Source organism: Pholis gunnellus, assembly GCF_910591455.1.
Source record: "Pholis gunnellus genome assembly, chromosome: 12".
Lineage (NCBI taxonomy): Eukaryota > Metazoa > Chordata > Actinopteri > Perciformes > Pholidae > Pholis > Pholis gunnellus.
Window position 1 is genome coordinate 18,281,067 of NC_136539.1, and position 14,226 is coordinate 18,295,292.

At 40.4% G+C, this 14,226-nt stretch overlaps 1 protein-coding gene across 1 annotated transcript in view; it reads right to left on the reverse strand.

Annotated features, from left to right (window-relative positions):
- lrp1bb (low density lipoprotein receptor-related protein 1Bb) overlaps positions 1-14,226 on the reverse strand; it is a gene marked incomplete at both ends in the record, with an annotated part of 224,338 nt that overhangs the window by 29,967 nt on the left and 180,145 nt on the right. The window contains 13 exons of the mRNA XM_079170844.1: positions 1,238-1,357; positions 2,158-2,277; positions 2,942-3,058; positions 3,330-3,423; positions 3,686-3,834; positions 3,964-4,152; positions 4,460-4,659; positions 4,904-5,085; positions 8,896-9,018; positions 12,093-12,178; positions 12,272-12,455; positions 13,566-13,753; positions 13,984-14,124. Coding sequence (XP_079026970.1) covers positions 1,238-1,357; positions 2,158-2,277; positions 2,942-3,058; positions 3,330-3,423; positions 3,686-3,834; positions 3,964-4,152; positions 4,460-4,659; positions 4,904-5,085; positions 8,896-9,018; positions 12,093-12,178; positions 12,272-12,455; positions 13,566-13,753; positions 13,984-14,124 — 1,893 coding nt within the window. The remainder of the gene's footprint in view (positions 1-1,237; positions 1,358-2,157; positions 2,278-2,941; positions 3,059-3,329; positions 3,424-3,685; positions 3,835-3,963; positions 4,153-4,459; positions 4,660-4,903; positions 5,086-8,895; positions 9,019-12,092; positions 12,179-12,271; positions 12,456-13,565; positions 13,754-13,983; positions 14,125-14,226) is intronic.

Here is a 14,226-nt window from a genome sequence, read left to right on the forward strand (position 1 = left end):
CCAACATATTTGCATTTGTTTCACAGAGAAGGGATGCTTTGATATTTGCTCCAGCAACAATTCCTCAGAATGGGTTTTCAAAGTCAAACTGAGAGCTTCCTTTTAAAAAGTAATTTCAGTGCAGACATCATCAGGGATAATGGCCAAGGTAACGCTGTTATCAGTTAGGGAAGAGATGCGTCAAAGGAGGAGGGTGGCAGATTCTCCCTGGATCTCTTTCCAGCATGACAGCAGGAGGAGAGATTCGGGAGGGAAAGCTGAGAGCAGCAGCGGAGGACACAAGGCAGCAATTCATTAGGAAGCAGCTCAGTCAGTCACTAACAGCTTATAAAAGACGTGACGCTGGAAAAAAAAACGAAACAATATTTCCCTTCTAAGTCAGAGCTCATTACGGTGCTAACAAGCAAAACTTCCTTATTAAACAGTCTGAGGTAATGCAAAGTCAAAATTAGATAGCGGCACCATCTCCTTTGTGTGATCTTAAGTGGTGAGAACATTATAGGTGATGAAAAACTCGATGACACAAACTGCAGCTAATGCAGTTTGAGGGGCTGAAGTCAAACATCAGTAAACTACACGAAAGCAGCAGCAAAACCTCGACATGAAACCAACCTAAAATCACAAAGGCATCTATTGAGAGGAGCTGTGACTTATCAAACATTAAAGCATGACTATTCTTTTAATAATACTGAAATTGAGATGTTGTCCAACGACACATATGCTGATAGGAATAGTTCTTATTCTTCAAATGTCACACCTATTCATGACTAGAGATACTATATATTTGATCTCTTTGACAGGAACATTTCAAAATTCTGTGTGGTAAAACTTTGCATTCCTGTCCTGAATCAGAGTCCTGATGGAAGAACTCTGGCTCTCTGCAAAGGCATGTCAAGCAGATATAATCCAGGTGCATAGTGCTGGAAAAGTTCCCAAAGTGCCCTTCCTTAGTAATAATGGCTTTTATGTGTCTGAGGTCAGCATTTAAGACTGACAGCTGCTAAAAATGCCAGGCAAACTGAGATCATAATGTTGAGCTCTTACTGATGAAAGGCACAGCCTGTCCTTCAGGGCATTCTCCCTCAGCACATCATCAGAGAGGCGGTGAGAACACATAGAAGTACCAAAGTGAAGCCAAGTGTAAAATGAACTCAGATTAAATCAGATTCTTCTCCCCTTTAACTGAAAAATAAGGGAAGTGGCGTGATTTATGGTGAAGTGGGTTTCAACAACTTACCGCAATTAGCCTCGTCTGACCCGTCTGCGCAGTCGGGGTCCTCATCACAAACCCAGAGTTTGGAGATGCAGTGCATGGAGGCCTTGCACTGGAACTGGTCTGGCGAGCAGGTGCTTTCAGCTGTAGGCAGAGAGGCGGGCAGTGTGTTTGGGATGGTAGAAATGACCTGAGTGATCCGAGTGTTCATAAGAACTACAGTGATATAAGAACCAGTGAGGCAGCCATTCATTTCTCCAAAAGCCTCGCATACCTTTATACCTTTTATTATTATAGCAAGTAGTTGCTTGTTAAAAAACCTCACATTGTTTCAGACAGCATTTTAATTTCAGTGGTGCAGTGCTCATTACAAAAGAGCATTCAAAAGCACATCCAATCATTGTGGAAGTCTAAGAAGGGGTGAAGTGATGAGCTTCACTTTAATTAAAGCCTGTTTTTTCTAAAACTCTTTCTCCTCCTTACTTTCTTGCATTCTCTCCCCCCGCACTGATCCCTCTTGCAATCACATGCAAGACAAATGCAGCAGCCTAAAAGACTGGGTGTGATACGGGGTGTGATATTCTAGTCAGTGAGTTACATCATGGCAAAGATAATCTGTTCTTATCCTAATGTGCGATTAATATCTAATCCCTTTTCACAGAAACAAGGGCATCCTTTGGAATTCTTAACATCACTACGTAATGTTAATGTCGCCATATAGTCTGTCCAAACACATTAACAAATGAAGTATGTAAAAAAAAAAGACAATTTAGGTAATTTATCTGAATCCACTAGATTAGATCTTGACTTTTATTTTGTTATTTATCTGCAATGTTGGGGCACACTGATCAAACGGAGGATACATTCATTAACTAACGGGGATAAAAGCTCAGTAAAGCCATTTTTAAGACAATGATTCTTAAAGTAATAACGCAGTGCCTTACGGCAGTCTGTCTCATCCTCTCCATCTCCACAGTCGTCCTGACCGTTGCAGCGCAGGTTGAGAGGGATGCATTTCTGTTTCCTGGTGCACTTGAACTGGCCTGACAAACAGATGTATGTCTCTGGAAGAGAAAAAAGGGCAGGAGCAGCGGGAGGTTGCATCAATAAGAAACATTAGGAGTCCAAAACAAAGCGAAGCATCTAAACTATTATTACTGACTACGATTCATATAATAGAGCCAGTTTATGAAAACTCTTACATTTGCTGTTCAAGGTTTTGTAAACACACAGTGTCTGCTAATGAAGCATTTTACATTTGCTGTTTGTATTGAGTAAATAGAAGTCAATGCAAATTTAAAAAAAACTGGTTGGGGCTGCAGCTACTCATTATTAAATATACTTTATCTTAACTATTTGTTGCAGTTAATGTAGACTATGAAATGCTAAAGAGTAAAAATGTGATAGCCATAATGTAGTACGAACCCAGGGTGACATTTAAGAAATGCCAGGTTGAATTTACATGATTTCGCATGATACAACTGATTGACTGAAAACTAATTACTAAAAATGATCTTGATTCACTTTCTGGTGATCAACAAATTCATTAATCGACTAATTGTTTCAGCACTAAATAGTAGCTACCATCGACAGAAAAAACAACAACAACATAACGCCGCACTGGACACACGGTTTAATAGAATAATAAGTGAGAATCGGCACAGTTATCAGCAAGAAGCAATGAATGACAAACAGTTCAAAACATCCTCTTAGATGCTCCATCCTTACCACAGTTAGCTTCATCTGAGTTGTCACCACAGTCGTTCTCGCCATCACAGATGAATGGAGGAAGTGCACAGAGGCCAGTACCACACTGAAAACGCCCAGGTTGACATTTGAATTCAGCTGTTGGGAAAACAAAGCATAACTATATATCAGGGTTTATGCTCTAAAGGTTCAATCAGAGAACATGTATATCATTACTGAGCATTGTGCAAATGCTGTTAAATGCTAAATGTATAAAACAACAATGACAACAAACGGACATTCAATTGAAAGTAGAAAAGACTCAATTAAATTTTAGTATCCCTCAAAGCTCACCACAAACAGGAGTTGACTAGTTCTGGTTTACAGTAGTATCATATTAAAGCCAGCCTTTGCATATCACCACACTCACGGCAGTCAGTAGGTTCATCTGATCCATCCCCACAGTCGTCCACCGTGTCACACTTCCACCAGAAAGGGATACACTCATCTGTCCCGCAGCGAAACTATTAGTAACGCAGACAAATATTTAAAAAAACACTGCATTTGGAGTAAACATTAATATTTGACTCTCCTTTTAAGGTTAACTTTCTTCAAAGCCAAAGTCAAAATCAATACACAACCATTTCCTAGAACCTACCATACATGCCAGAAGAGGAAAGCATATGAGAGTAAAGCAATTTGCCCTTAGGGGAAAAGTACTGGTCAGAATATAAAAGCATCACCATGGTACAACTACATTTAGAAGTGGGAGGAGAGATGGCTGACCTGACTAGAAGTGCAGTTGGAGAGGCAGGTCTTATTGTCAGCAGCCAAGTAGAAATTAGTCGGACAGGCACATTTGTGTTCTCCGCCAGGGGATAGAAGACACAAGTGGCTGCACCCTCCGTTTGCGATCTGACACTGGTGCTTGGGTACTGTACAGAAGGACAGAAGTACATAGCTGAGTTCATACTGTGAAACACAAATCATTTCCTTCACAAAACTATATACGAGGCCCGCAACAACTGCTCGGCATGAACATGGGTGCCAGATGGACTTCATACCTTCAGGCTGGCGCAGGGAGTGGTAGACCTTGATGGATTTGATGGCTTGCCAGGAGTTGAGGAGCTCCATCCCTTGAGCGCCAGTAGTCTTATGAGCACGTCGTAGTGATTTGGACTTCCCATCCGTCCAATAGACAAAGTCCTCAAACAAAGTCAGAGCCATTACCCCTTGGATGTGATCATTAGATACTGGAAAGGGAAAAAATTGGCCGTGGTAAGCTTCAATTAAACTCTAATTATACCCCTATACCATATTTACTGTCATAAACAACAGTAATATTGACACTGCCATTCATCCTCTAAGTCTAACTATTCGTGTTTAACATCTACAACACAATTTAAAAGTCAGATTCAGAGCAAGTAGAGCTAGTCTTTGAGCTAAGCTAACCAGCTGCTGGCTCCAACTTCTCATTAAACAGATATGGGTTGGTATCAAAGTGTACTTCCCCAAAAATGTCAAACTCTTCTTTCAACGTGGACAACACCTTAGTCCCACCTTTGCGTCTTTGGGTGCCATCCATGTTGGCAAGCAGGATGTGGTTGTCGTCCGCCCAGTAGAGCCTCTTGTTGGTGTAATCGATAGTGAGAGCAGTGGGGCTATAGATCTCTGTGTCAATGATGACCGTTTGCCCTCGGCCATCCATGCCAATGCGCCCAATGTGAGGTGGTTCACAGCAGTCTACCCAGAACACGTACCTAGTCGGAAGTATAGCACAGTTCAAAGAGCTATATACTTTAGCAGGCAAACGTGATGGGAATAAAGAATTAGCACCGACACAAAATGAAACTCCTCTAATGAGAGCTGGATCTAGCAGTTTCCAGGTTAATAATCTGAAAGGAGCAACTCCATCCCTGCTCTCCCTCAAGCTGTGAAATCAATCCTTATTAAGAAAGCACTCAAGCATTATGGTGAGCTTTACAGTAATGATAATAGACTTACCCTGTCTGGGGGTCCAGAGCCAGATCTGTGGGGTTCTTGAGGCTAGAACTGATCAGGGCGGTAGGGTAGAGGCCATTGGCTTTGGACACTTCCAATGTTTTCTTTTCCGCGTCACACCAGTACAGATTTTTTCCGATCCAATCCACTGCCAAGGCGCTGGGCACTGCTGTTCTGTGGACTATCTAGTAATGCAGGGAGAAGAAGATCAGTTTTAGTATGAAGCTTTGTCTATTGCTCTAAATTCTTTCATGGATGAACGTAAAGAACTATTTAAAACAAATCGGATATAAATAACAAATACAAAGAATTATTGTCAAAATTGTCTCTTTCATTAGTTTACTGTCAAACATAAGAACATGTGCAAAGAAAAGGTCTTACTCTGTCAGGTGGGAGCAATATATTTCAAGGAATCAAAATCACTTTTTGTTCAACAAACAACAATATATGGCCTCGAAGTGTGCTCTCAGTGAGACATTATTTTCTCCTCCATCAAAACAAATACAATCTAATTTCAACCGCGTCACTCACTATTAACATCCACAGCCAAAAGGAACATTCTTGTGATATATTTGAGTTGCCATCGTAATCACTCTACATGCACATGCAGAAGCTGAGTTTTCTTTTTTTGTCTTATTAAAAAAGAAAGAAGCTGCGTTTCAACCAAGAACTTTCTGGTACTTTTAGTCCCAGGACTTTTCAAGTAACTAAAGGTTCCTTCAGCCCATTGTTGTCTGCGTTTCCATAGCGGTCTAAAGACGTGCCGAAACTTGGCAAATTAGTCTGCTGATGTCTGAAAAAGCAACATGACATAAGGACAGGGCTGCTGGTGGTTGCATGGGTAAACACATCCTGTAGCCTGCAGTTCAGTGTGCACACACGTCTCATCTAAAATGTTGGATGTAATGAATGAAATTCAGAGGAGGAAAATGAAACAAAGATGTCTGCACAGTAAATAATATGTTGTGCGTTGGATGGATATTTATTTACGCTTTAGAATGTATCCGCTGTGAAACAATCAGAAAATAACTTTTTATTCTCTCAGTCACAGCACAGCCGTGCTGTGTCTCTCTGTTTTAATGCTCGCCCTCCCAGCTTGCTCGCAATCTCCAATTTTCTCTCCGTCTTTTTTTTAAACGAGTCGGGAAGCGACATCAAAGCCTGACTTTAACTTTTCATCAAACAGGGAGAAATACTCTCCCGTCATCCTGAAATGGTCCTACATTGATGTTACAGTAAATTGTTTTAGGAATGCAATGCTACACATGCTGAAGCACAAACCAAACTGCGTCGGTCATCCCAATAACCCCCACCCCGAAACTTTGTGTACTTTCAGAAAGTACTTTCTCATAGCGGGGCATTCCTGTCCCCGGAAAATGTCCCCGGATCTGAATTTAGATCCTGGACCCTGTGTTCAAAAGGCAATGAGTTCCTCAAAAGGTTGCTAGTCCCTGGTGAACGTTCCTGTGGTCGAAAAGGGGATGTTCAGAATGCTGAATCAGATGTGATTACATATGTCATGTGTAAAATTAGGATATCTTTAGTAAATGTCTGCTGTCCGTGCTTCTTGTACTTACTACTTAGTCATATTTAGGTATGTTTATGTGTGCACGGTATTTTTCACATATTCACACTTCACATATTGAATTAACTGACAGCTCATATAGTTTTGCTAAATGTTAAAAAATGACTTGGTACCTGTATTGAGGTCAGGATTCCTGGGATTTCACTCTTGGACTCAATGTGAAAGATTTTAATAGTCGGGTGTTAAGAAAGAAGTATGGGCAGTAATTTGCCAAATCGAGCAGTTATGTCTCAAGACTAAACCAATTAATTAGGGTACCAATATTGTTTGACCCATGCATAATTATGCATAACAAATTTCTCATAATAGAGAGGGCACAAATCATTCCTGCAGCTGTAGCTACAGTGGCAACGTTCGTAACAATATAATTTATCTCACTCAGTACAAACCTGTTTTGACTCCTAATCACATAAAAAAATTTATTTTTAATTTGCATTCATAGCTGTAGTAGCTGCTAATATAAATACAGTGAAACGCTTAAGTCGATGTGCATAAAACCCTTTTTTGTGTGATTTTGAAGAGGCCTGTGCACTAACTAAAGCCTTTACATATGCTATATATATTATATATACAAGGTGGTTTGACCAGGTGAATACGAAGGTACAATTTAATGCAAACGTGTGTATGTGTTAACTGTGTAAATGTAAATACCGTGATTAAAGCAGGTTAAAGATCTCTTCATCTCACTGCGCAAATCTAAATGAGGAATTTGGTTAAAATATAAGTGAAGATATTAATCTGACGAAACAAAATCTAGGAACTATCTAACTAACTCAATATCCCCAAACCAGTCCGGCATTTGAGTCTGAAAAAAAGCAGTTGTTTAGAATAAACAGTCATTGTGCCAGCTGGCAGATACAGTCAATGCCTTTAAAACCCCCCTTTTACAAAAATATAAAATGAAAATGCCAGCCATGCAATCTGTCATTAAGGAACACGATGTGCTTTGAGGCCTTTTCTGTCACCGTTTGCAAGAAAATATATAGTCTTGGCAGAAGACTCTAGCCGTTCCCTAAGCAGTAATTTGGACTAAACTGAGCTTAAAACAGTCACTAAAGTATCACTCGTTGTGTAGTACTTTCCATCACAACTGCCTCCTCGGGCAAAGAGGAGTTGATACTCATTACATAAAGTCCTTCTGGTTGACTCTATTCATAATATCTCACTGTTGATCAAAAGGATTGCTTCATGTTGCACTGAAGGTTAACTTGTGAGGAATGTCAACATTTAGATGAAGCTCATCAAAACACAATGGACCGTTATGTTAGATCTATCCAGTCACTGAAAGCGGTCTCGCAAACCTTTTGTCCTTTCAGTCATTTAAAGTAGAGCACGTTGTTCAGAAGACTCATCATCACTCATTTTCTCCATTATTTGATCAGTCTAAAGTGTTTTTTAAGTGTTTTTTTGTCACTATAGCAACATGTAACACTGACTGTTTTAACAATGACAGCATCTCGCTTTATGGGATAAGAAGTATAAAACAAATCGTTAATGTTACACTGGTTGTTTTCTTTCAGCTATAAAATGCTAAATACCTGCTGGGACATCACTGATTGCGTAACTAGAAGAAAGCAGCAACATCCTTGAACGTTTCAACCCACATAGGACAGTGCAACAGAAGTGTACTCTTAAGAAATGTTGAGATAAACAAAATAAATGATATCATTAAACCACAGAATTCAATTAATCTCTGCCTTGGTCAGATGAAACTCCCATCTTGGCAGAGAAAACAATCCTCAGAAATCCTCTCTGCCCACCGATCTTTTCTTCCTCATATGGCAAGCCTATACCGGCAGCACAGGATATCAGTGGCTCTTTTAATTAACCCAATGTGAAAAGCTCCTCGATCTGTGTCTCAGACAGTTTCTCATCTTGCTAAGCTGTGGCAGTGGCTCAAACAGACACTTTTGGTAGTAATTGAGCTGAATAATACCCCCACACACACCAATGTTAATGAGTTGGGGACGGGGGCCCAGCAGGTGTCCTGCTGACGTCCGAGCGTCCCCAGTGTCTGGGCTTCCATCCCATGACCCCGAGGAACCTTTGGTGATAACACCAGACAGTACCGCTGTGTCATTAGGCTTATAACATCAATGAAAGCCACTGATGTTATTCCTATTATTACAAACACACATCCATTGTTGTGAAGATAACAGGCCGTTGGCTGCCGACAGAACAAATCCATTATGTTGACGATGTAAAAGGCGCCCATCATCAGCTGATCAGTGATAATGAGCAACAATGCTTGTTTTTTTCTAAAACTCAAACAGACGACACATTTTCACATTAGAATGCAAGTCAAATAAATTAGTAACAGAAAACAATACAAGTGGATAGAGCAAGGAAAGATTCATAAATACAAGCTGGACATGTTCCAAGCAAGGAAAAGCTGAAGAATACCAAGTACCTTGAGGTCGCTCCCATTGAGGCGCATTCTGTTGATCTTTCGACCACTTGGCCTGGTTGAGTCGACCCAATAGATGAATTCTTTCTTGTAGTCAAAGTCTATGTGGATGATGTTGTTGAGGCCCTGAGGATACAGAGGAGAGAGAGCACAGGGATATGCAAATGTAATTTTTACTTTCAGTGGCAATTAAACAATAAGGGATCTTGAGTTCCGTGTGAGGGTGAAAAAAAATATTAGAAGTAACTTTCATTGGCAACAAGGTTGACAAAAGAGTATATATTTATTAAGAAATTCCTATCCGTGCTATGCCTAATGTTATATTAATAACCAGGTCTATAGATCCTACTTAACAGCATATCTATGATGCATCTTAATATGCATATTAATGTTCTTTATTATCATATGCACAATTACAGAGAAGTAGTCAATGGCAATTACAATATTGGATCTCAGGCTCCCTTAAAAAATGCTCATTAAACATATATATTTATAAAGAAAAAATATTAAAATGGCTACAACATGAAACAGTGTAAGTTAGGTCTAAAATATAAACATAAATAAAATACATTTGTGTATTGAAAACTGAATGTAATCAGGAATACAGCAAATGTATACATTTGGAAGTGATAAATATAAATAAATGAACACATACAATCAGACACTCTCCCATTTAATCAATACAACAGGCGGTGTAACGGCTCACATTTTACTCAAAGTGTATTTTTAAGCTTCGAGTCTATTTCCTTCCTTTTAATGTTTGTGACGACAGTGATTGTGTGTTCTGAGATCTGCCAAAAACCCACGTAATCAATACTCAACATTGCTTCTACGAATCCTGTGTAGACACTGACAGAGGACTGGAGCTGCTGCAGTGCTAATACGATGCCTTTTCTCTGTAAAAAAGCCAATCCAATCCAATCCAGTGAGGTTAAGTTTAATTCATTATTTCAAATGCCTTCAGGTAGGAATACCAACAGGATGAGAAACATAGCAAAACAAGCCCAACTTCTACAGTATCTGAGTGTGATGTGATATTTACTGTACAGGCAATATTGATTCAGGAGGTTCTCCCATAGGTCCCAATGCTTGCAGCTATATAGTGCATTTGGAGAGCCATTGAATTCTCAAATGCTCTGTGAAGTTGAAGTCCTATCAAAGCGGATGAGCGAGGTTATTCCCTACGTCGTCATGCTCCCACGACCCCACTGTCAGTCAGACAGAGATGCTCGCCAAACAAGTGCCCCCACCCTGGTGTCTCACACTGTGGGTGCTGACAAAAGGTGTCAGATAATCTGACAGGAGAAATGAGACATCTTCATCAGATCATCAGCACCCTCACAGACAGGCACCGACGTGTCCTGGGGGAACCCTTCTCCACTCTTACATCAGTTGTAGAGATGAAACCCACATGGCCCTTTTATCATCGTCTCTATCTACCATTCATTTTCCCTGTAGACAGTATATAGACCAACCAACTACAAAATGAATCACAAGCTTGTACCAAATAGATTCTGAAAATATATTAGATTTAAAAATTCTAAAAGGTGTGCACATACTGCGCAAGTACTCATATCAACATCACTGTCAACATACCATTGATTTCCTGTTCAATTCAATTATTTTTCTTTCTTTAAGATGTCTGACAGTAAACCCTTAGGGCGGTGGATACAAGTTTATTTGCCAACTGACTTCACTCTGATTTTGCTATTGGCTACTAATTCAACCTTTAAATACTGATGTAATTTGGTGGCAACATGCTAAAACTTATCAATACTGTACTTCATGTACAACTGCGGCATTAAGTCATTTCTCAACACACTACAGTTGCGTATTTGTCAAAACACATTTTGCGGTGTGAATTTAAGGATTCCTTTTCATGAGCAACTCATGGAAAGTCTAACTTACTTAATGCAAAATGTCATACCACGTAATCGCATCCCCCACTGTATGAGAGCCAGAGCCAGCTCTAATTGAACAGTAAAACTACGTAGGAGAACAGAAACAGAGCAGCTTTTAAACACGTTGAATGGCTTTAATGTGTTGAAGTGATACCATTATATTTAGAGTAACTTGTGTTTGTGGAGGGAAGACAAATTTATGCGAACAGCAAATAGCAATACATAAGGGTAATGATTGGCTTTACATAATATCATCAACAGATAACTTGAACAGGGTATGTAATGGTGTGGTAAAGTGATATGAGGTCAGTCAAGTATCCACCTCCACTTAGTAAAGTCATGTGCATATTTCCCTCTCTAGCTTCCATTAACACTAACATGCAGCGATTAAAGTGAGTTGTGGCTGATGAGAACACATGGAGTCAAGAGGTTAATATGACTATAAGAGGAGACTGTAGAATACCCATAGGTAGATTTATAGTAAATCACAGCCAACCATTTGTGGTTATCAGAAGTCAGATTCAAGCATTGCCCGGAGCAGCTGAGATGAAACCTAAGAATGATTCAAATAGCTTTTCCATGGGGTCCTTCATTGGGTGATTTTGCTCTTTGCTAATGCGAATGGCCAGTTTACTCTGCCCATGTGGTGGGGTTTGAGAAATATGTTGGACAGTAGACATCTTATTTAATTAAACAGGTTGAATCCTAAAACTGGCTTATGAATATAACTCCTAGAAGCCGAGGCGTACAATCACCAGCACACTGTTTTTTTTGGGCCGAGTATTACTTGAGGTAATACATCATTTTCAGCATGCATCTTTCAAGAATGTGCAGCTGAATCAGGTGTAAGTAGACTGGAGCACACCGATTGATTTGCAGAAGACTGCACACTTTTCAACATTATTGTGTCCTTTTCAAAATCCGAAAAGCATAATTTTATTTATGTCTTGATGTTTTTGTCCACCATTTCTGCAATACAAAACTTTGCTTTATTCAATAAGTAATCACTTACAATATATTTTGATGCTCTCTGCAAAGGTACCGGTTGCTCCACACATTTAGCAGGTAGACAAAATTACACTGTCACTAAAATGTGTGTTTTCAAACAATCATAATAACCCACACTTCCTCCATATGTAGCTGACAGACTGGGGCAGGGGAGATTCCAAATTAAACTCAAAAAGAGGATGCGATGGCAATTTGATTGACAATCTGTTGATGCCTCTTTGCAGTATGTCAATGTGATAATGGTATACACTTCACTACAGGCACAATGGGGGTGATGCACATATTGCTTACCTGTTTTAAGATGGTGTAATTTGAACCATCCACACTCAGCTTCCGGATCTCATGGTGGTCTGCCATAATGAGAAAAGGCTCTTCAACTGAAATGAGGAATATACAGCGTTAGGGGACCAGTGGGACTTACAGTTACGCACTCATATTCTGCAAGATGTGAGATGAAAAATCAGGCTGACCTGACACAGCCTTGCATGTATTAGGATTGCGCTCCAAGGCTTCATAGCCATCCACACACAGGCATTTGTAGGAGCCATAAGTGTTGATGCAGCGCTGGCTACAAGGAAGGGTAGTGGAGCATTCGTCAACATCCACACACGTTTTCCCATCATCCTTCAGATGGAAACCAGGCCAGCATTTACACTAATGACAAAACAACAACACACAAATGGTTACGATTAATGTCTCGGTTTAGCCATTATGACTCTGCCACTTAACTATTTCAAATGAAAACAAATCATTCAAATCAGTCATTTTTTTTTGTACTGATTGACTTCAACATGTCTGAAACACTAACCACTAGACTCTTTATACAGTGCTTCATTGTGGTTCTGTTATAAAAACGTTTACAGTAATTTGAAATCAATCTGTAACAACTGAAGGATATTTCAGATTCCAATACCACTCTCTTAAAAACAATGCAGGTAAGCAATGGAAATGTATCAACATGTAGCATCCAAAATATATGATGACATCAAAGCTGTGATATAGACATACTGTACCATGGCTCAAAAAAAAAAATACATCATATGTCAGTCGTACTTCACCCCGCAAAATGACTGTAGTGCTTAAATCAGCTGCTATGGACCCAGAGCGAATCCCTTTTTTAATCCACAGTTATAACCTTGAGGGCCTTAGTGCTGATTTCCCTGTTCAGGCCACAAATGGATGAACCAAGGGTCCGCATTAATGTGCTCTTTGTCCAGCTCTGCCCCTGACATGACAGGGGAAGAGAGGTTTTCTGTGCTTTCAGCCAGTTTCCGGATGCTGTTTGCACCATTTCATGGAAGAGTAGGAGAGGGAATTCCAGGGACGAACGCATAAACTGCAGCAGTCTGACAACAGTGATGGCCACCCGAGCACTCCAGCGGACGTGGCCTTGAACTGGATTAAACCCTGATATCACATGATGCCACCATTGGAGCGCAGACAGTTGTTGGAGACTCTCCTCACAGCATTAAAGTTTATTCAAAAAGTGTGTGTGCTACAACCCGTTTTATCTGTTTAATTATGTGCAAAGTTTGGGTAAATTCATTTTCGGTCATTCATCATTAATGTCCACATTATTATAAATATATAGCATCTACATTTCACCTGCTACTAATGATGCTAGAGCTTGGAACTGTAGAGCAAGTCTATGAATTAGATGCGGTTATATTTAGTTACCAAACTTGCTGAGGGGCTTGCTGTTGTGTTTGCTTTCAGTTTGCACTTCCAAGCTACTAAACCGTGACTAGTCCACTGGTCACTTACCTTGAATCCCACAGGAAGATCTTGGCAGTCCTGCGTGCATCCACTGACTCTGCGGTTCAAGCATTCGTTCACTTTACAGTTCCTCTCATCTGACTGGTCTCCACAATCATCTCTCCCATCGCAGAGATTCCCCTCAGAGATGCAGCGTCCATTGGAGCACATGAAGAAGGAGCCATTGCACAAGCTTCCTGAAAAGAGAAAGACACGACTGTCACAACGCCCTTTAAATTTCTCAACAAAGTTGGGGAATGTCTTTGACCCGACAATGGATCTCGACAGATTAATTCCTTTCAAGAAATCTCTCCTGGTTGCGGCGCCTTTTGTTTCTGCCATATGTCCCCGCCAGTTTCCTGCGCGAGCGGTGCAGCCGGTGACACTGATGAAGAGATTCCAGTAGCGAGCCAAGCAGCCGTCTTACCTGCGGCCAGACATTTGAGGTTCAGAGGTAGTTCGTCAGAGTGGTCGGGACAGTCTGCATAGCCGTCACACTCCCACTGAGAGCTCAGAAGACACCGGCCATCCCCGCAGCGAAACTCCTCCGATCCACAGGAGGAATAGACTGAAGAAAGAGAGGTAGACACTTTTTCATCTAGTCATACTTGAGCTCAGCAGCTTCAATTTAGGATGGAATTTTAACAGAATTAAGTTCAAATAATGAAAA